The sequence below is a fragment of the Nomascus leucogenys genome, chromosome 22a, assembly GCF_006542625.1.
Source record: "Nomascus leucogenys isolate Asia chromosome 22a, Asia_NLE_v1, whole genome shotgun sequence".
Lineage (NCBI taxonomy): Eukaryota > Metazoa > Chordata > Mammalia > Primates > Hylobatidae > Nomascus > Nomascus leucogenys.
In genome coordinates this window covers 959,756-983,229 of record NC_044402.1, presented here as the reverse complement: position 1 = coordinate 983,229, position 23,474 = coordinate 959,756, and the positions used below count along the sequence as shown (strand labels likewise).

General features: G+C 56.6%; 1 protein-coding gene across 1 annotated transcript in view; it reads right to left on the bottom strand.

The window, feature by feature from the left end:
* LOC100595227 (protein AHNAK2-like) overlaps positions 1 to 23,136 on the bottom strand; it is a 30,536-nt gene extending 7,400 nt beyond the window's left edge. The window contains 5 exon segments of the mRNA XM_030803747.1: positions 44 to 228; positions 546 to 696; positions 1,652 to 1,753; positions 2,474 to 2,736; positions 22,921 to 23,136. Coding sequence (XP_030659607.1) covers positions 44 to 228; positions 546 to 696; positions 1,652 to 1,753; positions 2,474 to 2,736; positions 22,921 to 22,975 — 756 coding nt within the window. The 5' untranslated portion in view covers positions 22,976 to 23,136.
* Between the last annotated feature and the right edge of the window lie 338 nt (positions 23,137 to 23,474).

The window sequence follows — 23,474 nt, the reverse complement described above, 5'->3', positions numbered from 1 at the left end:
GGAAGCCAGCTGGGGCCCTGCCTCACGGGCATAGTGGTCTCACCTCCTTCTCCTTGCCCTGTGGGCCACGCTGGGCATCGCTGGAAGCCCACTCTTCATCCTGTGGGGCAGGGAGCTGCCGTCTGATTTTGAACTGAACCTTGTATGGCTCTGAGTATTGAAGGATTTTGAGAGCATCTTCGTATTGTATGTTGTCAAAGAACACGGTTGCACTGAGCAGCTGATCGCCTAGATCAAGAAAGAGCAGCCCCAGGGCCGGGTGCGTGAATGAGATGGGGTCTGAGGGCCCCAGGGGCATGAATAGGGGGAGTCCCACTGAGTCTGCCCCACCAGTCCCCCACTGAGTGCCTCAGGCACAGGGAAGGTGGATGGGGTCCCCCATTTTACTAGATGCAGTGGGTGATCCCAGCCTCAAGCGGCTGAGCAGAGACGTGAGGATGTCATCCTAAGCGCCAGGTGTGGCTCCTACCCCCTCAGTAACCCCTCCAGGTCCCTCCCATCCTGGTGGGGAGAATGGTGACCCCAGGGATGGAACCGCATGGCACCTTCTCTCAAGTTGAAAAGCCTGGCGGCTGAGGAGTCCTTCAGCACTTGCTTGACGAAGATCCCCTGGTCCCCACCACCTGTGACACTGTAGCCACTGGCTCCTGCCTCCACCTCTGTCTTCAGCGTCACCTCTGTTGCCTCCTGGACGGCCTGGAGCAGAAGCACATCAGGGCCATGGTGAGCATGTGCCAGTCCCACCATAAGCATCCCTGCTGGGCCTGTGTCTCCAGAGGATGGGCACCCCACCATCCTTCCCATCAGCCCAGACAACACAGAGCAGGGTAGGGCACCCACCAGGTGGGCTCAGGTAGCTGTGTCTGAGCTCTGGAGGAAGCCAGCTGGAACCTGCCAGAACTCTTGTCCCCACCCCAACCTGCCAGGACTTAGGCACAGCCTGTCCATGCCACCAGGCCCAGCAGGGCACCAGGAGCAGTGCAGAATGGATTCTGCTTTCCCTGTGGCCAAAGTTTCCCTTTTTCAGCTCCTTCATGCATTCTTCGCAAACACGTGAAGCGCCAGTTGTGTGCAAGGCACCTGATGCTCAAGACAAGGAAGAACAGCAATGCCAAGGAAAATACGGGACATTGGGTGCAGCCTGCCAGACCTGGGACAGGATGAGGCCTGTGTCCTGCAGAGCTCTTGGACTGCTGGGGCCTCCAAGGAAAAAAACCAGTTGCTTAAGAGGCAGAGTGCCCTCATCATTGGGTGCTAGCAGAGTCTAGCACCTTCCACAGTTACATGGCCTGGGTGCTGACTGGCCCTTTCAGCCCCACGGCTTGAACATGCAACAGACACCAGCACTGCCCCATTGCACAGAGGAGAAAATTGAGGTCTGTACAGCCAGGTCTACCTGGCCAGGAGCTTGGCTATGCATCAAACTCCACACCAGGAAGGGGTGGAGATGGTCAGGACCAGATTTAGCCTTCTGGAGCCCCTGCCCTTCCCCAGGCCTGACAAGGGGGACAAGAACACCCCTCCTCCCCAGGGCACGGGGCACACTGCCAGCCTCTTTGCTCTTCCCCTGCCTGCTCTGACCTTGCACTCTCTGGCTGGATCCCTTGAGGACGGACACACCTCCGTGACCCTCAGCTCTTGCTGTACCCACCTCTGGACGACTCATCTTGAAAAATGTCCGTGAGTCCCCTGAATCTCGCTTCCACCAGGATCTCCGTCTCCCAGCAGAACCTTGCCTGCCGGGGGCGTCTTCCTGCAGCCACAAGTGTTGGGAGTTAGGCACCTGCCCCAGCTCAGGGACAGGGAGGGGCACAGGTAGGCTGGTGCCAGACCAGAAGCCCTCCCTTCAGAGGGGCCCAGAACTTCCAACATGCAGCTGTGTGCAGAGGGAGCCGAGTTCCTCCAGGCACATCCACAGAGAAAAGGCAACTCTCGGCCTCCCTGCTTCCCGACAGGGCCCAGCCTACAGCCCGCAGCACCCACCCTACAGCCCACAGCGCCCACAGGGAAGCCCCACAGCAACTGGAGTTTTGTATGGAGGGAGATAAGAAATTCAAATTGTACAAAAATGAATCCTTTCATAGACATGGCTCCTCTGATCCCTTCCCCGAGTCCTTGTCTCCAGAGGTAGCCATGGGGCCCTGTCCCCAAAGACAGCTTGAGTGTGTCACACAGGTGCAAGGATGCACACACCCTGTGCCCCTGAAACACAAACACAGCAACACGAGGCCTGTCCCCATCAGCCCATACGCATGCTCACAAGAGCTGCAGGGCACCTCCATCCCACTGTGCCCTGGCCAGCCGCAGGGAGGGACCCAAGGGCACAGAGGAGTCTGAGAGGACATCTGAGTGGGCACTGCCCAGTGGGCAGCGGGACAGGGCAGCAAGGCTGCACAGTCACGTGTGAGTTGCCCACACAGGGTGATGCAGGAGGAGACCTGGGTGCCTGTGGGGCTCTGCCCAGCAGGCTCACCTGGAGTCCAAAGTCAGCAGCCTCAGTCGTGTATTCGTAGACAGGTGAAGACCCCTGTGGCCGTGGTCGAATGACCTCATCCGCAGGCCCTTCAGTCACCTGACGGGAGAGAATCCAGTTACTTTTGCCACTCGGTTCTCCCAGGGCCCAGGAAGAATTGGGGCAGGATATGAGGAGGACACACTTCCTCCTGCTCTCACTTACAGAGTGGTCATCTTCAGTTTCCGCATCTGGCTCCCCGGGCTGCAGCTGTCGGCCGGACACTGCAGAGAGAGTGGCTGTCAGTGGAGACAAGCAGGCTGGGGGAGCAGATCGGGGCCCGGGGAGGGAGCCAGGAGTGTATGTACACTGTGGAGGTGTCATAGTCCTTTCCTGGACACTGGATCTGAGAGCAAATTCAGGGGCTGGGGGAAGATCTATAGCCACTGAGCTGAGAGGCTGAGGAATCAGGTCAGGTAGCAGTGAATTGAGACTGGACTTATTCCAAGTTGGAACAGATTTAGTCCAAGAAAGTTACTAAACAAACACAAGGTGTTTGTTATTGTATAACCACACCCTGGGAGGATCAGAATCCAGAGTTGCTAGAATATATTGTCTAAAATGTCCAGCAGCCACCAAAAAATTACAAGTTATGCAAAGAAACAAGAATGTATGGTCTATACTGAGAAACAGCAGTGAATGGAAAGTGTCTCTAAATGTCCACTAATGCTGGGTTTAATACAGACTTCAAATAAACTATTAAAAGTTTGTTCAGGCCGGGCACAGTGGCTCATGCCTGTAATCCCAGGACTGTGAGGCTAAGGCGGTGGATCACCTGAGGTCAGGAGTTCGAGACCAGCCTGACCAACATGGAGAAACCCCATCTCTACTAAAAATACAAAATTAGCCAGGCTTGGTGGCACATGCCTGTAATCCCAGCTACTCAGGAGGCTGAGGGAGGAGAATCGCTTGAACCCGGGAGGCGGAGGTTGTGGTGAGCCGAGATTGCGCCATTGTACTCCAGCCTGGGCAACAAGAGTGAAACTCCATCTCAAAAAGAAAAAAAAAAGTTTGTTCAAAACACAAAAACAAATCATGTTTAAAAAATTAATGGAAAATATGTTAACAATGGCTCAGTGAAGAGAGAATCTCATAAAGAAATAAAACTTATTTTTTAAAAGGCAGGCAAAAATTCTGGAGTTGAAAGTTTACTACTGGGGTTCACCAACAGATTTGAGATACCAGAAGAATTATCAACTTGCAGATTAATATAAATTAACCAATTTGAAGAACGGCGGTCGGGGGAAGATTGAAGAAAAAGAGAGTCTCAGAGCATTAACCATAAGATAAAGAGGCAGAAGAGAGAGTTGAAGAAGTGATAGCTGAAAACAATCTGCAGGATCCAAGAAGCGCGACCAAACCTAAGCAGGAGAAGCACAGAGATCCACACCTAGACACGTCATAGTCAAAATGCTTAAGAGAAAGGGCCCCATCACATAACAAGGGCACAAAAATACAACTAACACCTGAATCACATCAAAACCATACAGGCTACAAGAAAGTGCAACAATATATTCAAAGGGCTGAAAGAAACTGTTGTCAATGAAGAATTTGATATCAAGCAACCTATCCTTCAAAAATAAAGGCAAAATAGTCTGGGCATGCTGGCTTATGCCTATAATCCCAGCACTTTGGGAGGCTGAAGTGGGAGGATTGCTTGAGCCCAGAAACTCAAGGTCAGCCTGAGCAATATAGTAAGATCTCATCTCTACAAAAAAATTTTTTTTGAGACGGAGTCTCACTCTGTCACCCAGGATGAAGTGCAGTGGCACGATCTTGGCTCACTGCAACCTCTGCCTCCCAGGTTCAAGTGATTCTTCTGCCTCAGCCTCCCAAGTAGCTGGGACTACAGACACGCGCTATCATGCCTGGCTAATTTTCGTATTTTTAGTAGAGACGGGGTTTCACCATGTTGGCCAGGCTGGTCTCGAACTCTTGACCTAGTGATCCGCCTGCCTCAGCCTCCCAAAGTGCTGGGATTACAGGCGTGCGCTACCGTGTCCGGCCCAAAAATTTTTTAAAAAATTAGCGGGGCATGGTGGTGCATGCCTATAGTCCCAGCTGCTCGGGAGGCTGAGGCGGGAGGATAGCTTAAGCCTGAGAGGTTGAGGCTGCAGTGAGCTGTGATTGCACCACTTCACTCCAGTCAAGCAGAGCGAGACTCTGTCTCAAAAAATAAAAATTTAAATTTAAAAAAAAGGAAAAATAAAGGCATTCCCAAATGAACAAAGACTTGGAAATGTCATTGCTAGCAAATCTGCCCTACAAGATATACTAAAGAAGTCCTTTGGACTGAAAGGAACTAATAGCAGACACTAAGTCAAATGCACAGGAAGAAATGAAGAATGCAGAAAATGCTAACTATGTAGGCAAATATAAAAGACTCTATGAATATATATTGTCCTCATTTTATTTCTTAACTTCTTTCAAAAACAGAGGATTGTATAAAGCAAGGTTTGACAAACTCTTCTTGAAAAAGGCAATATAGTGGATATTTTAAGCTTACCAGGCCACACGATCTCTGTTGCAACTCTGCAGCCATAGTACAGAAGCAGCTATAGATTATAGATAATAGGTAAATAAATGAGCAAAACTGTTTCAACAAAACTTTACTTGTAAAACAAAAAGGAGGCTGGATTTAGAAGACAGGCAATAGTCTGTGAACCACTTATATAAGGCAACAATTCTAACACCATATTGTTAGGATTATAACATATATAGATGCAGTATATATGTGACAATAATAGCAAAAAGGAGTGGGAGGAGAGGGTATACAGTCAGCCTTTCATATCAGTGGTTTCTGTATCCTGAGTTCAATGAAACTTGGGTCAAAAATGTTCTCCCAAAAATTGCATCTGTACTGAACATGTATAGACTTTTTTTCTTGTCATTATTCCCTCAACAATATAGTATACCAGCTATTTCCATAGCATTTACATTGCATTAGGTATTATAAGTAATCTAGAGATTATTTAAAGTATAGGGGAGGGAAGATGTATGTAGGTTATTTGCAAATACTACATTGCTTTACAGAAGGGACTTGAGCATCCACGAATTTTGGTATCTGAGGGAGGTCCTAGAAGCAATCCTTCATGGATGCTGAGGGACAAGTGTACCTTGGACCAAAGTTTCTATAATTTACCAGAATTAAGCTGGCATTGCCTGGGGCTGGGAGTGGGAAGGGAGATTGATTGTAAATGGGGTTGAGAAAATTTGGAAGGTGATGGAGGTGTTCCAGAACTGGATTGTGGTAATGTTTGCACAACTCTATAAGGTTAGTAAAATGATTGAATTATACATTTACAACGGGTGGGTTCTATGGCTTATAAACTGTACCTCAATGAAACTGTAAAAGAAAAAGGTAATTAACTGTATAAAACAAAAATAAGTCAGCATGGTGGCTCACACCTGTAATCCCAGCACTTTGGGAGGCCAAGGAAGGCAGATCACTTGAGGCCAGGAGTTTGAGACCAGCCTGGCCAACATGGTGAAATGCTGTCTCTACTAAAAATACAAACATTAGCTGGGCATGGTGGTGCACGTCTGTAATCCCAGCTACTCAAGAAGCAGAGGCAGGAGAATCACTTGAACTCAGGAGGTGGAGGTTGCAGTGAGCTGAGATTGTTCCACCGCACTCCAGCCTTGGCAACAGACCAAGACTCTGTCTCCAGAAAAAAAAAAAAAAAAATAACAAAATAAAATGTATCTTAGAATTTTACAAATATAGAAGTAAAGCATATGACAGGATGGGGATGGAGTGCAAAAGTTGCCGTTGTGGGCCGGGCGCGGCGGCTCACGCCTGTAATCCCAGCACTTTGGGAGGCTGAGGCAGGCGGATCACGAGGTCAGGAGATCAAGACCATCCTGGCTAACACGGTGAAACCCCGTTTCTACTAAAAATACAAAAAATTAGCCGGGCGAGGTGGCGGGCGCCTGTAGTCCCAGCTACTCAGGAGGTGGAGGCAGGAAAATGGCGTGAACCCTGGGGGGCGGAGCGTGCAGTGAGCCAAGATCTTGCCACTGCCCTCCAGCGTAGGCGACAGCGAGACTCCGTCCCAAAAAAAAAAAAAAAAAGTTGCTGTTGTGAAGATCTTACATTAAAGGAGGAAAATCTCACTTGAAATTATACTGTAATAAGTTAAATATTCAGAGTACAAACCATAATGCAACCATTAAAAAAATGAAAAGATGTACAGGTAATAAGCCAATAGTGGAACCAAAATGGAATACTAGGCTGGGCGCAGTGGCTTGTGCTGTAATCCCAGCACTTTAGGAGACCGAGGCAGGAGGATCACTTGAGGCCAGGAGTTTGAGACTAGCCTGAGCAACACAGTGAGACCTCATCTCCAGAAAATATTTAAAAATTAGCCATGCATGGTGGTGCACATCTGTAGGCCCAGCTACTCGGGAGGCTGAGGTGGGAGGATCACTTGAGCCCAGGAGGTTGAGGCTGCAGTGAGCCGAGATCATGCCACTGCATTCCAGCCGGGGCAACAGAGCAAGACCCTGTCTCAAAAAACAAACAAACCAAAAAACACCTAGATCTCGTTTTTGAAACACTGCAGTAAAAACTGGCAAAACTGAAAGGAGAAATAAACAAATCCACAATTATTATACAATAGGAGATTTTAACACTCTTAGGAAATGGTAACCTTACAAAGTAGAATAGGGGAAGATACAAAACACTTGAAGCACCCATCAACCAATGAGACCAAACTGGCACTGGGAGAACACTCCTGACAGCAGCCGGTGCATGCTGCTCTCAGGTGCACAGGGGACAGTCACGGAGACAGGCCCCACGCTGGCTCAGAAACCTGTCTCAACGAATTTAAAATAACTTCAGTCATCCTAGTTCTCTTCTCTGACCCCCAGTGGAATCAAGACAGTGTGGCAGAAACACAAATCAGTGAACAGAAAACAAAGTCCAGAATAGCCCCACACTTACATGGCCAATTAATTCTTGTTTGTTTGTTTGTTTGTTTTGAGACAGGGTCTCACTCTGTCGCTCAGGCTGGAATGCAGTGGCACAATCTCAGCTCACAGCAACTTCTGCCTCCTGGGTTCAAGTGTTTCTCATGCCTCATCCTCCCAAGTAGCTGGGATTACAGGCATGCGCCATCATGCCTCACTAATTTTTTTTTTTTTGGTACTTTTAGTAGAGGTGGGGTTTCACCATGTTGCCCAGGCTGGTCTTGAACTCCTGGCCTCAAGTGATCCACCTGCCTTGGCCTCCCAAAGTACAGGCGTGAGCCACCATGCCCGGCCAAATTCTTGCCAAAGCAGCCCAGCTATTCCAATAGAAAGCAAAGTCTTTTCACTGAATGGTCCTGGAACAGCTGGGTATTTACTGGGAAACCAATAAACCTGGACCCTTCCATCCCATCACTCATGAAAATGAATTTGAAATGAATCATAGAGGGAAATGTAAAACCAAAAACTATAAAACTTCTAGAAGAAAATATGGGAGAACTTCTTTACCACCTTGAGGGCAGCAAAGTTTTCTTAGGATACAGAAGGTAAGGATCATAGCACGAAAACTGATAAATTTAAGTTCTCATAATTTAAAACACTGGCCTTAAGAGCTTTCATTTTCCTCAGAAAATGAAAAAGCAGTGAATGTATCTGGCAAAGGACTTGCATGGAGCCCTTGTACAACTCAACAGAAGACAAAAGCTCAACTAAAAATGGGCAGAAGATTTGAACAGACATTTCACAAAAGAAGATGTACGAGTGTTCATACACTTCTTCTTGTTGTCAACATCTTCAGTCATCAGGAAAATGCAAGTCAAGACCAATGGAACAGAACAGAGATCCCAGAAACAGACACACATACACAAAGCTGTGATGATCTGTTCAATAAATGGCCTGGGATCCACTGGATATCCATATGGAAAAACATTAATCTTCGCCCCACCTTAGCCACAGAAAATTAATTTCATGTGGATTATAGATCCAAAATTAAAGCCTTAACAATAAAATTTCTAGAAAATAAATAGAAATTGCTTTTGGAGTAGGGGAAAAATTATTAAACAGAACACACAAAAAATGACAGATATTGGTCTATGTTAAAATTAAGAGCTTCTGGCCAGGTGCAGTGGCTCACACCTGTAATCCCAACACTTTGGGAGGCCGAGGCGGGCGGATCACGAGGTCAGGAGATCAAGACCATCCTGGCTAACACAGTGAAACCCCATCTCTACTAAAAATACAAAAAATTAGCCGGGATTGGTGGCGGGCGCCTGTAGTCCCAGCTACTCGGGAAGCTGAGGCAGGAGAATGGTGTGAACCCGGGAGGCGGAGCTTGCAGTGAGCCGAGATTGCGCCACTGCACTCCAACCTGGGCGACACAGCGAGACTCCATCTCAAAAAAAAAAAAAAAAAAAAAGAATTAAGAGCTTCCGTTCATCAAAAAACACCACTAGGGGCATGAAATGTAAATTCGTATAGCCATGATAGAAAACAATATGGATAGTTCCTCAAAAAATTAAAAATAGAACTACCATTTGATCCAGCAATCCCACTACTGGGTATATATCCAAAGGAAATGAAATCGATAAATTGCAGCTATCTTTGCCCAAAACACAGATTGGGCGAAGATACCTGCAATACATTTACCAAGCAAAGGCCTCCAACCCAGAATGCACAAAGAACTCTTGCAAACCAAAAGACAAACAACCTGATAGAAACATGGCAAGAAAACACTGGAAAGGCAGCTCATAGAAGAGGATGTTCAACCAGTCGATTAGTATATGGAAAGATGGCCAGCATTTCTAGTCATCTGGGCAATGCCAACAAAACCACGAGGTGCCATATGCTCCCAGGAGAATGGCTGAAACGGAAAAGTTGAGGTGGACCACCTGGAGACAAGGCCTGGGGCAGCCGGAACTCCGTCCTGGTGTGGGTTGGGGGTGAGCTGGCACGATCACTTGGAAACAGCCTGGTAGAGTCTATCAAAGCCTGACACGCCTTACCCTGTGGCCCAGCAACTCATAGCCAGGGGCAGAGCCAAGAAATATGCGCACATAAGCCCCTCAAAAGATGGGCGCAGGAACGTCCATCTCAGTATAATTTGCAGCACCCAGAAACCAGAGATTGAAATGTCCATCAACAGTAGAATAAAAAAAAATGTGAGATATTTGTCCAATGGAACAGTATATGGTATAAACTATGCCTACGTGCAACGTGGATGAAGTTCACAAACGCAAGGTTGAGATAAAGAAGCTAGATATAAAAAGCACTCGTACCGGGGGAGCCCATCACATCCAGCTCACAGTCAGGTTCAGGCCACCTAGGGCTGAAGTCGCCAGGGGGAGCGGGCAGACAGGGTCTACTGGAGAGGACTGATTACTTGGGTGTGCCATGGTTTGTACCCTTTCTCCATAAAAAATTTTAGAATTCTATATAAAATCAAACACAATTATAAACTTTACACTAATAAATCTGAAAATTTAGATTAATTGGATATATTCCTAGAAAACCCACAAGAAGAACCAAACTTGTCCAACCCACGGCCCACAGGCCGCATGTGGCCCAGGACAGCTTTGAATATGGCTTAACACAAATTCATAAACTTCCTAAAACTTTATTATATTCTTTTGCAATTGTTTCTTTTAGCTCATCAGCTATCATTAGTGTATTTTATGTGTGACCCGAGACAATTCTTCTTCTTCCAATGTGGCCCAGGGAGGCCAAAAGATAGGACGCCCCGATGGATAATCCAAGTAGTTTTGTAACGATTTAAAAATCAACATGGTGAAACCCCGTCTCTACTAAAAATACAAAAATTAGCTGGGCATGGTGGCGGGTGCCTGTAATCCCACCTACTCGGAAGGCTGAGGCAGGAGAATCACTTGAACCCAGGAGGCAGAGGTTGCAGTGAGCCGAGATCACACCATTGCACTCCAGCCTGGGCAAAAAAAGCAAAACTCTGTCCCCCCCCCAAAAAAAAAAGAAAAAAAGAAAAAAAATCAAATCCCTTATTTAAAACCGTCCCACAAAAAGAACTCCAGGCTCAACCCCTTCTCCAAATTATACTCTAAATATTCCAAGCAGAAACAGTACCAAACTTAGACCCACTCTGGCGCCCTGGCCTGGGCTCCAGGGCCTCCCTCCTGCAGTGACGAGGAGGGTCTCAGACCTAAGGCCCCCATCCCTGCCCCAAACCCAGTTGCTGGTAGGACACTGATTGGGAAGGAGCATGTCCCTATCCTCTGGGGTGGTGTGCTGGCCTCGGGGACTGTCCCATGAAGAGAGATGGGGAGGCCCAGTCCCGGCAGCAGTCTAGGTCTGGCTGCTGCTCTGGCCAATGTGCTGTGTGGCCCTGAGCAAGCTCATCCCCTCTCTGAGCTTTCATTCCCTCATGGATACATGGACCACTCTGCTGGCCCTGACTGTAGGTTGCTGGGCTACAGACACTGCTCCCGCAGAGGCACCCCCAGGGCCATGCCTGCGCATCCCAAGAGCACCTCTGTCTGCGCAGGCCCCTGCCGCTCCCTCGCTGCTTCATGGGCCTTTCCTTGCCCTTCTGCAAGATGGCTCACAGCCCAGGTCCCCTCTGGCTCTAGTCTCAGGCCTTGCAGAGCTGGGGGATGGTGTCTCCTGGAGGAGGTTCTCTCAAGCGAAGGAAGAGAAGGGCAGGAGGTGAGGGCAGGCAGGGCTGGGTCAGTGCCAGGAGGCATCAACACTCACCCCCACATGATCCCGCCCCCGCCACCTTCCTACTGCTCGGGTGGCCAGGCCCAGACCCCTGGCCTCCATGACCCCCCAGCAGAGCCACAACCTCCGTTTCCCCCACCTGCCAAACCAGCCTTGCGCAAGGTGTCAGCCCAAGAATTGTACCCCTGGCAACCTCACGACGCGATCTCTTCCACAGACCCCTTCTCCCTAGCCAGGCAGTGAAGGGGCAAGGCCCTGTCTCCCTTCTGCACAACTCTGTCCTGGCCACCTGGGCCCATCTCACTCACCTTGGCATTCAGACACTGCCCCACCACCTGACAGGGCCCCACTCCCTCCACGTGGCCCTGCCAGGGCTCCCCAGTGCACCCCACAACCCTGAGGAACCGCCAGCTGCGGCCACTCCGGCCCCTCTGGAGCTTCCTGGAGCTCCAGCCACAGCAGACCCACAGCAAATTCATGGGACGGGGCGGTGCCAAGGAAAGGGACAGGAATCTGGCCAGAGCCTGCCCACCACTAAGCCAAGGGCAATGGCAGGTAAGCCACTCTCTGGCCTCAGTTTCCCTTCCTGCTCTGCCCAGACCCTGCCCCTCAATCCCCAAGGTGGGTAACACGTGAAAACTGAGGCTGGGGGAGGGGAGCCACTTACCCAAGGGGACCCAGCCAGTAGGTGTGGAGCTGGGGCAACTACCTAGCAGGGCTGGGGGCAGAGGAGGGTCCCTGAGTCACTTGGCCCACAGCTGCTCCCCTGCCGGCAGGTGGAGCTGGGGTCATGAGTGGGGAGAGGCTCCACTGCCTCCAAGACCAGGTGTCCCAGGCCCTGCCCAGCACTCAGGGTGGGGCAGGTGTTCTGAGGCTGCCCAGAAACCCAGCCGCCTCCCCCTCCCTCCGCAGCCTCCCCAGCCAAAAAGCCCCACCCAGCAGGCAGGAGCCTGGATGGGTTGGGGCTGGGGGGCAGCTGCCGTGAGGCCCAAGAAAGGGTCAGGAGGGCAACTCCTCGGAGAAGGGACTCGCCAGGCAGGGAAACACAGGTCTGCTGGGCTGGGGGTGGGCACCACGGTCAAGGGCCCCTGAGCTGGGCACAGCCGGCTGCACTCCCAAATCTCTCCAGGGTAGTCTTGTGGGTGTTGGGGCCGGTGAGGGAGGGTGTCGACAGCAAGCCCTGGGCACACCCTGTACTGGGAACCTGCGTGGGGGAAGGAGGAGGAGACGTGACCAGCCCTGCTCCTGCTGGCCCTCATGCCTGGTCCTGCCACTGGCCCACGCGGGACAGTCCCCAGCCCCACCCTCAGCCACCGCACTGGGAGCGGCTGTTCCTGCACTGCTGGGATGGAGCGCAGAGGCTCAGCGAGCAGCAGACCCACCTGTGGCCACAGAGCTGCGGAGTGGGGACCCCTCGAGTCACTGGGCTGGCAGGAGCGTGGCCCAGGAACACAAACAGGAAGGGGGAAATCCTGCCCGCCTCGGGATAAGGCTGCCCAGCCAGGCTACCGGCCTCAGACCCGCGCCAGTGGGGAGAGAGAGAAGGCCCCAGTATCCCAGTCCCCCACCAAGGGCACCGCCTCCCAGACCCGAGGTCCTGGGCAAGCCCCGCCTTTGCCCCGCCCCGCCTCCGGTTCTCCCAGACAGGCTCTGCAAGTGGCCCCATCACCTGAATCATGACACTGCTTGTTGACGGTCACCAAAGCCCCACTTCACAGAGGAGAATGTGGAGGTGGCTTGCCTGAGCCAGGCCCAGCTGGTCAGGCTGTTGGCACCTGGCTCCTTCCCCAATGCCCTTCCCCCACTCCCCGGGCCCCCCAGCGCCCTGGCCTCAACACTACCATTAACATTCCTGCGGGTGAAAACTTGAACCTTGGGGAGGGACCCCAGGACCCAGGTCAGTCCCTTGCATGCCAGGGCAGGTGGGGGTGGTACCACAGTGAAAGCCGCAGAGGACACCCACCCTGGCCCAGAAAAGCTGCCTCCCCGAGAACTGGACTATTCTGGGGCAGGGCCTGAGCAGGCGGGGCCTCAGGAAGTGTGTTTGGGGGAGGAGCAGATCCTGGCCTGGAGGCGGGGTGCGGGGGTGGGGAGGGGCGGAGGGGGAGGGGAGAAGGAACACAGGCTGGGGAGTGCGGCAGAGGCTCACCAACACCCCTGCTCCACAGCTGGGTCCAAATTGAGGACTCACCAGCCAGCAGCTCAATGAGAGTTCCTGGAGGGTCCAGAACAGGTCCGTGGGGGAGGAGGTGGATTTTGTTTAAACAAAATCCAAGTTTGCATCTAAACTGGCAGCCCCAGGGCCCCATCTCTGGCCTCCAGGTGGGAGGGCATGGTTGGGTGCATTTGCAAGTCACCAGGGCCCTGGGGGCTGGCAGGGAGGAGACTGGCTCTCCAGTGGCCAGAAAAGTCCATCCTGGGTGGGAGGAATGAATGGCCCACTCCAGGTTTGCAGATGTGTGTGCACACGTGTGTGCTCACGGCATGTACGTGCTCAGGTGCTAGGGCGTGTGTGCACTTGTGTGTCTGGCCTGGGCTCCTCCCTCTGAACACCCATGGACAGCCCAAAGTGAGGCCATGGAGGCGGGAGCCCTGTGGGAGTCACTGCCCTCGGGCTGGAAGCCCGGTGCCCACCCAGACACAGGCGCACACAGCCGGCCGCACTTGGGCCTCACCCAGTTGTGGAACTTCATGAAGAAAGTGCCAAGCGGGCTGACTGTCATGAGACCTTCAGACTTTCCTGAGCAACATCCCCCGCCCCTCCCCGATGCTTCTCGAGATAACTCTCTCGGGATGAGCTCAGGCTCTTGCTCCTGCCTCTGTGTCTGCCTCCAAGGCTGCAGGAGGGCCGGGGAGCCAGACTCAGTCCCCTAGACCTGGGAGCTGGGCTCCTCGCCCATCAGCAGCCATTCCCCACTGCAGCCCAGCTGCACCCGTGAGGCTATTCACATCACCCTCTCCTGAAACAACCTTCCATAGCTCCCTGGTGCTGTCCATCAGTCAGACTGGCCTGGAAGCCTCTCCGTGCCTGCTCGAGCCCTAGCCGACATCTGCAGCCTCGCCAGCCCTCACTGTGCCTGCCTGGGCCACGGGCTCTCTCTCTCTGGGCTTTCCCAGGCTGTCTTCTCTGCTGGGCAAATTCACAGACTGAGCTTGGCCACCCTGCCATGGCTTCTGGACACTGCCTGCTCCCTGGTCCCCAGAACACTTTGCTCACCAAGCCCTCAGAGCCTGGCACACAGTAGGTGCATAATAAATGCTAGTGCAGGCAGTGCATGGGAAAAAGGAGGGAGCTTGTCAGATCTCCTGGAAAAGGCTGGTTAAGCCTGAGGGTGGGAGCCAGTTGATGGGGATGGGAGGGCAGCAGGTGGACCCAGTTCATTGCCTTCTGCTCCTGGAGAAACTGAGGCACAGGGTAGCACACGAGCCACCTCTCTGAGGGATCTGGCAGCCAAAAGGAACAGCCCCACGCTCCCATCCATCCCAGGCAGGCTAGCCTGAGCCAGTTTCCCTGGGCTGAAAGGCCGGCCCCACAGACGTCCAGGGCAGTGTGACCCTGTGATGGGGCTACCCCTCACCCCAGGCCCCCACAGCCCACCTCGGGTACCCCCAGCAGAGTAAACCTGGCCTTTGGAAGCAACCACACTCCACAGCCACCCAGGGCCGCTGTGCACCAAGCAAGCACAGGGTCATCTGAGGACCCTTTTCCAGGCCCAACGCCCACCTTGGGGACTTGCAGACCTGCGGCTGCCCTGAGTGCAGGTGCCCTTGGCATTCACCTCCCCCCACACCCAGGCTCCTTGGAAACAAGAGCCACTGTCCCCTACCTGCCCAGGACCCACAGCTCGGCGTCCTGCCACACACCTTGTATGGCCTGGGCTCCGCCGGCACCCCAGGGACCAGGAGCCAGGAGAAGGGGCTCCAGGGCTTTTTCCCTGACATCCCTGCCCAGCCCGCTGGCCCTGGAGCCACGGTGAACTAACGCCCCTGCCCGTCCGTCATCTGCAGGTCAGGGGGATGCCCAGCCCAGCTCTGTTCCTCCAGCCCCCCTTGCTGGTGGCCTGCTGGCCCCCAAGACCCGCGGAAGAGTGAGGCAAGCAGGTGTCCGGGCATGGGCACAGGAGCCACTTACCAAGGAAGCTACAGACGCTCTCCCAACTGGCCCAGAAGTGAAGATCCCAACTGGCCACCTCCCCCTGCCACGCCCGGTTCCTCCCTCCACAGCTCCTCCCCCCATTGTCCCGCCTCTGCCTGCTCCTAGGGCTGGCTCTGGACCCTGCCAGGACCCCCACGTCCCACCAGAGGGAGTAGGCGGGTCCCCTGATGGGCCAGGATCCTAGCCAGCCCTCAAACTCACTCAGCTTCTTGGAGCTGGGGACCCCACCCAGAGGGCCCCCCCAGCCTGAGCAGCTGACCGCAGAGGAACAGACTGCTCTGAGTCACACAGCCAGCCCAGTCTGGTGAGTGCCTTAGCGTGTGCCAGGTCCTGCTGTGGGGACAGACACAGGCCTGAGGCAGGTCCCTCCAGGCAGGCTCTGCACAAGCCCTGTGTCTCAGTTTCCCTATGGGGACCAGGACAGAGGCTGGCCCAGAAGGGAGGAGAGGCATAGCCTAAGGGCAGGGCTGAGCCCACTGGGCCAGTGACCTTGGGGCCTGGTCATCTGCCACCTGCCTGAGCCCCCAGGGCAGCCGACCCTGGCCTCCCTTCAGCCCGCTCAGCCCAAACTCACAGCAGCCGCCACACCTCGAAGCACCAGGGTATCTGGGAAGCGGGGTGTGGTGGGGCTCAGGAACTGGCATTTTTTGAAACAGGGTCTCTCTGTCTCACCCAGGCTGGAGTGCAGGGGTACAATTGTGGCTCACTGCAGCCTCAAACTCCTGGACTCAAACCTTCCTCCCGTGTCAGCCTCTCAAGTGGCTGGGGCTCCAGGTGACGCCACCATACCTGGCTAATTTTAAAAATGTTTTGTAGAGACGGGATCCTACTATACTGTCCAGGCTAATCTCATACGCATAGGCTCAGGTGATCCTTCCGCCTTGGCCTCCCAAGTGGCTGGGGCTGCAGGCACACACCAGCACGCCTGGCTAATCTTTAAATTTTTTGTAGCGACAAGGTCTCCCTGTATTGCCCAGGCTAGTCTCAAACTCCTGGGCTCAAGTGATCCTTCTGCCTCAGCCTCCCAAACTGCTGGGATTACAGGTGTGAGCCTCTGCACTGGCCTAGCTTTTTTTTTAACAAGCCTCCCATCCTTCCCAGTCATTTCAATACAAGTGGTGGCTGAGAAACACCCGAGTCCCATGACCCCAAGTCCCCCACTACCCAGAGCTCCAGCTGCTTGGCCCACCTCCTGGTCACCTCACCCTGCTGCACCCCGGGCCCTCAGCCCCCACTCCTCTTTGCTCTGGGCAGCCAGGAGGCTCCAGCAGGACTCAACCGGCTGTGCTACGTGTAGCCCCCCTGGGATCGCAGGGTGCCAGCCCTGTGCCCATAGCCTGGGTGTGGACCTGCCTCCAACAGGCAGTCTGGAGCAGGCCCACACAGCCGAGGCCCAGCCCAGGCCTCAGGCAGCGAGGGGTCAGACCCGGCCTGGGAGGTCAGCGATGGAACGGCTTGCACCTGCACCAGGCCCCAGCTGCATGGGAAGAGGTGGGAAGGTGCGGCTGAGAGGGCTGCCCCCGCCACGGGATGCCAGGGTGGCCTGAGGTGGGCACAGAGAGAAGGGGTCCCCAAGTAGGCCAGAGGACTTCGAAGGCAGGGAAGGCTCTGTCCCAGCCCCAGGGCAGGGACACTGGCCGGCAAATGGGGTGGGAGAGGCCCCAGGGGCTCCTCAGGGACCTGATCCCAGGCCCCTTCCTGGCCTCCCCCCATTGCAATGTCCTAAAAAGGCTGACACAAAAACCTAATGGCCACAAAGATAGAAAACGACTCTATTTACACGGAGGCAGGAAAGCTGGCCACGTCTGCTCCAGGGACACTCCCAGACAGCTCTCACCTGGGAACGCTGTTTACCTGTTTACCACCTGACACCCACAATCAGCCAGGCAGGGCAGGGCTGGCTGAGTCAGCACCATACCCACAGGCCCAGCCCGGCTGGAGTGGGACAGGAAGGAGACGCTGGCACAGAGTGGGGCCACCACACCAGACACAGCACTGACCCCCGCAAGAGCCTTTGCTGGGGCCCCCACCCCAGCTAGGCCCACCTCACAGCAGCCAGAGGGAGGTGCCCTGCAGAGCTGGCCCCAGCGCCGGCCACGCAAGCCCTTCCCAGACCCTCACTGCAGTGTGGTGAGTGTGGTCCGCCAAGCCCTGGAACACATGACCGAGATCTCCTCCTGGTGCACCCTCCCCAACACGGACCGCCATGGGAACTCACCACACCCTGCCCCAGGCCCTCTCCAGACTCTAAGCACGTGCCACTGGTTCTGCCTGGGGCACCCTCCCAGCTCAGATCCTGGACTTGCTCCCCCGCCAGGCAGTCAGCACCGAGCCCTCGGCTCCAGAGCCTCTGGCGGTGGGTGCCCACAGCATGGTGCAGACACACAGCAAGGGATGGGGTCAGGCTGGAGGCCCTGGGCTCTGGCCCAGGGCCACTTACTGGGAAGGGTAAGAGCTGGAGAGCCACGCTTCATACCCTGCCCCTGTTGCTACCCAGTCCCAAGAGAGGCAGACTTGACCACCAGCAGGCGGGTGCTGGGCAGGGCCTTGCTCACCTGCCTCAGTTCCTGGGGGCCCCACCTACCGGACCCCTGGCACCACGTGGTGGGCCTCAGTGGTCAGGCAGGTGTGTGATCAGCTGGAGGGACGGCAAGCAGGGCATCTGCTAAGCCACCACATCACAGACCTTGAGACCTAGGCCATCCGGCATGCCCTGTGATGCGCACTGCACGGCTAGTCCTGCCTTAGAGCTGCTAGGACCCAGGACCAGCTAGGAGTCGCCATGGAAACTCGGCTGCTGGCGGGGGCCAGGCAGCGCTGAGGGCAGCGGATGGTGAATCAGCCGGGAGGAGGCCAAGGCGTGAAGATCGGCATTCTCAGGGCATGTGTCACCAAGGAGCCCTTGGTGCCGGCTCACCCAGGAGCCAGGCCTGCCAGGCAGCAGGAGCAGGCCGAGGACCGAAGGCTGAAGCCCTAAACAAAGGGGCCTTAACTCCACCCGGTGGGGCTGAGTCATGGGGCCTCCTGCCCACCCAGGCACCATCACCTGACAGCCCCTCCAGCTGGCAGGGCTCACACGGACATAGCCCAGTGAGGCTCCCCCAAGTGTCCCGCCCCGGCCGCGTCCTGGGCACCCCCCAGCTGCCCCTGCTTGGCTATACCCTCAGCAGCGTCCAGGCAGGGGTGTGGCTTGAGATCCCTTTCCGGACTCCTGCCCGGAACAGCCTGTGCAATTGCCTAGCCTCCTACCACAGAAACGAGGCCCTCCCAAGAGCTCTGCAGAGAGGAGGCCCCAGTGCCACTCCCACCCTCACAAGCACACACTGGGTCAGCAAGTCCGAGTCTGCACAGCAGAGCTGGTAGGGCAGGGACCGGCAGCCGGAGGGGAGGGCGGTGGCTGCAAAAACCTCTGCGGGCCTCTGTGGGGTGCGGGGATGGGGGAGCACCGCCTCCCGCCCCAGCCCCTCCCCACCCCCTGCCTCCTGGGCCCAGCTCCATGTTTCCATTTTAGAAAGTGCTTCTGACTATTAAATATTTATCCGAGCAAGGAAGGCCTTGACTCCCGGCCAGCCTATGACTTCCAAAAAAAGAAAAATAAAGGGAAATCTGGAGGCCCAGGCCTGGTGGAGACACCCTCAAGCTCACAGTGTGGCTGGGGATCCCGTCACCCTTAGAGGGGGTGGAGGGGAGCAGAGAGCATGCCCCGTCCTCCCTGTGTGTCCAGTTAAGACTCCGCTAAGCTCCCTTAGCTAACCTGGCCTCTACATCCCCCACGGAGCAGCTTCCTTCCCGCCAAAACTGCCCTAAGACCTATGGGGCTCCCCAGTGCCCTCAGGACAAAGCCCTCCCTCCAGCAGCTGGCGCTGCCACCTCTCCATCCTCACCCCACCCTGTCCCAGACGCACTGGGTTGAACACCTTACAGGTCCCTGACTTCGCCCTCAGCCTCTGCAAGCTCCTCCTGCTCTGCCTCCGCTTCTTTTTCATGACCAGTCCCGGTCTCCACTGGGCCAGTTTCCCTCCAGGGAGCCCTCTCTGGCCCTTCTGTGCCCCCTAAGGCTGCACTGGCCACAAAAATGGGATTCACATTTGTTGACGGAATAATGGGTGGACCCTTGCTCTGCTGAGCTATGACCTCCCAGGTCCCAGGATTCCCAGGGTGGCTTTGAGACCCAGAAGGATGGGTAAACAGGCAGCCAGACAGACAGGGAAGCACCCCCGCAGCTCACACCATCCCTGAGCGCAGGGTCTGCCTCTGCCAGCCGGAAGACCAAGCTGGGAGAGTGTGGCATTTTACTCCTGAAGTGGGTGGCAGGGACCCCCGGATGGCCAGCGCCTCCCACTTGCTGGGGCTTGGCAGCCTTTCCTCCCCAGCACCTATACTTCTCCACACCTGGCCAAGCCAGCCCCTAGCTGGGCCTGAAACAGAGGCCTTCTGCATAGGTGTCATAAGAGGAAGGACACAGAGCGGGCCAGAGTCCAGGGGAGAGCTGGGAGTGAGCCCAGCAACCCAGGGGGCTTCCCAGAAGAGGCAGCTCTTAGCCCAGCCAGGACAGAAGAGCTTGGCCAAATGGAGAGAAGGCAATGAGGGCATTCCCGCTGCAGGCCCAGCCACGATGAGCCCAGATGGGAGTGGGCACTCCACTTCCTGGGCATGGAGAAGGCCGGGAGGGAGCGGGCTCCTGGGGCATTGGAACTGGAGGCTCTGCGGGCTTGACCCTCCTGTCCACTTCTGAGCCCCACTCCCTTCCCGAGGTGGGCACTGCCTGAGGCTTGGGGCAGGAGCCAGAGGCCAGCAGGCAGCCCAGCCTCCCTCCCTGGTGGCCCAGCTTCCGTTTCCCCACTAGGGAAAGAGCTGGGGTTGTTGTTAGGAACACACAGCATCGCTGTTGGTGGCTTCTGAAAGGCCACCTCACTGGAGGGCACTCCAGGATGCCCTCTGCTGCCTCCTCCTCAAGGCCCATTCCTGCCACTAGCGGCTACAGAGGGGCTCCTTTGCCTGCGGTCACCCTGCCTGGTGGGGCAGGGCAGAGCCATCACCTGTCAGAACAGCATGTCACTGACCAAAGCGTGCGACATTCTGCTCTGGCCCCTAAGAGCCCAGGGAGTCACTGCCTCACTGTCCCCAGCCTCAGTGTCCTTGTCTGCGGAATGGGAATACAGCCCTCCCCCAGTGTGGACGACCCAGTCAGGGAGGCACCAGGGTGGCCACAGGCCCGCCCGCACTGTCACTCGGCATCCCTGGCTGCATGGAGCTAGCAGCACAGGCAGCTGCAATCACTCCTGTCCCCGAATTTGAGGTCCTGACCCACATTTGCAGCCCGAGGCCCTGTAGAGGGCACCAGCGAGGCACAGAACAGTGAGACCAGCTCCACAGCTGCTCTGCTTTGCACCCTTCTTGGGAAAGGGCCCAGCCATCTCACGACCCCCACCCCAGAGAAGAGACCACCCACACATCTTCGCATGGTATCACCACCTGGGGCCTTCCCAACACGGTGGTGCTTTCTTGGGGGGTGGTGGGAGGTGCTCAGGCCACGCCAGGGCAGCAGGTGCAGGGCCGGGGCCAGGGCCGGGGAGGGGTTCCCTGTCTCCCCAGTTATCAGGGGCCCAGCTCTGCCCCGGGAAAGAGGCAACCTGCCCCTGGAGTAGGCAAGGGTGTGACACCCAGAGCCCCCTGGGAGTGAACTGGCTGGTGTTAACAGTCAGCAGCGCTGCGTGGGGTGGTCCCAGCATGGCCACCAGGGGGCAGCCTCGGCACAAAAGCCGCCCAGGAGATGGCTCCCTGCTGGGCTGGTGCCTGGTGCGGCTGGCAGAGGGCAGGTTTGGACTGGACAGAAGACGAGAGCAGGGGAGAGTCCACCCATCTCCAGCCTGCTGAGAGGCGACTGCAGGTGGAAAAGGCCTGGACCAAATCCAGGCTGGGAAAGGCAGTAGGTGGCAGGGTGCTTGTCAGGAATGCACATTCCTCGGCAGCAGGGTTGGAGGGTCTGGGAACCGGTGTGCTGGACAGAACTCCCAAGGGCTCTGATCTTGCAAGTCTCCTGCCAAAGCTCCAGCAAGAGCCACTGACCTTATTCCCTAAGAGCAGATGGTTCCGTAGGCTGGACACACAGAGGGACTGCCCCAGACGGGCTGGGAACCACGAAGCCAGCACAAGCCTCTGTGGAGGCAGGGGGTGGGTGAGATGGTCCTGGACCCTGCAGCTTGGGAGTCTCTGGGTGCCCGTGAGTGAGGAGGAAGCAGAGCAGAAGGGCTGTGCAGGGAAGCCGGGGGCAGGGTAGTGGTCCCATGCCTGGGGGCCCTGCCCTTCTCCCTCTGAGGAGGTCGACCTGCAGCCATGTGGGCAGGGCCAGTCAGAGTGAAAGAGGAGGGGGCCGGGGGCCTCCAGCCCACCGGAGCCATCATCCTCCCGCTGCTGTACCCAAACACCTTGGGCTCCCATCTGCGACACCGTGAGGCAGGTGCTGTAGGGGCCTCCCTGCTCTGGAGCCCCTCAGACAAGCCTCCCACCCTAAGTGCGCACCAGACAGACAGGCCACAGGCGGAGCCTTGGTAGTGCCTGCTGCAGCTGGGGGGCATGCCCAGGCCAAGGGCACCCCTCTGCACCTGCAGCGTTGTGGGCACCATTAGCATTGACCTGTTTTCCCCAAGGAGTGGGGTCCAGCCTGCACCAGTGCCGGCCAGCCCAACCCCCCGGCCGGTGGCTGCCAATGCCCTGGGTGTGGTCAGCTGCAGCAGCATAGACCCAGTGCCCAAGGGACTGCCCCCCCCCAGGCCTGCCCTCCAAGATGCTGAGACACCCAGGCCCTGGAACCAGGCCCAGTGCAGGGACAGACACACAAAGAGCAGCAGGTACACATTCCGTAGGCTGCGGCTCAGAGAGAGGCTACTACTGAACATCCCTGGGGGCATGCCAGTAGGTAGCACCCACTTTCCCTTGCCCAGCACTGCGGGACCCTGTGGCCTGACTTTGACCCCATTCAGGCCCCTCACCAGGCCCCAGACCTCAGGCCTAGCCCTGCCACAGCCTCCACCTAGCCAGCGACCCCACCACACAGCCACACAGTAGACGCAGCCCAGCCCTGCCTGGAAGCCCTGGACCAAAGTGGAGAGCCCAGACTCCTGGACTAGCCTGGCTGCTCTCCCCCAAAGCAGGTGAGAGGGCAAGCCTGGTGCAGGTGCCCCGGGTCCCGGCGGCCCGGGCTTTCACGCCCCTTGCAGACACCAGCCCTGCTCCAGAGCGCGGTAGCACCTCCCAGGAGGCCGCCTCGCGACCAGACAGCGTCCCAGGAGCGGGGCAGGAGCGAGAAGGAGAGACAGACAGGGACCGCGAGTGACGGAGGGAGTGAGCGGCAGAGACAGCCTCAGAGGCCAGGAGAGGAGCAGGGACCGACAGCCGCGGACAGGTAGAACGCGAGGCACGGGAGAAGAGACTCCAGCGGCCAGAAGGCCCAGAACCACGCGCGAGTCCCGCAGGCGTCCCCGAGTCCCCCGCCCCCAAGGCCCGCACTGCGCGCCCCTGGACACGCCTCGGCGCGCGCTCTCGCGCGTAGCCCACCCGCCCCAGGGGAGCGGGCTGCAGGCGGGGAGGGGCGCACCGCTGCCGGGGGTTCCGGGCCAGGTGGGCAGCACCATGTGGAAGCAGTCGCACATCGCGGCGGCCAGGCGGTGCGGGCCTGGCGGCCCGTCGCGTCCAGTCGCTGGTCCCGGCTCCGGCGCACCGGGCGGGCGGGCGGGAGCCGCGCTCTGCCCCGCTGCCCTGCGCTGCCGCGGGCGGCCGACCTCGGACTGCGGACACCGCGCGCCAGGCTACCCAGCCGCTCAACGAGGACCCCGCCCTGCTCCGCCCAGCCCTGCCGGGCCACTGCGGAGCGCGCTCGCGGGCGGTGCCGCCGGCCTCATTCAGCCCATTGGCTGCCGCCGCCGCAGCCCCGCCCCTCCCGGCCAGGCCCCGCCCCACCCCGCGCCCCCTGCCCGCCTGTCGCGTCCGCAGAATTAACTTTGGACTCCCGCCAGGGAGCGACCTCTGGATCCCCGCACCGAGGCTCCTGGGCTTGCCGCTGTCTTCACCTCCCATTCCGGGCGAGACAGACACTTTAGTCACAAGCTGGGGTTGGGGGCAGCCTGCGGGGACAACAGCGGTCGCGGGCCC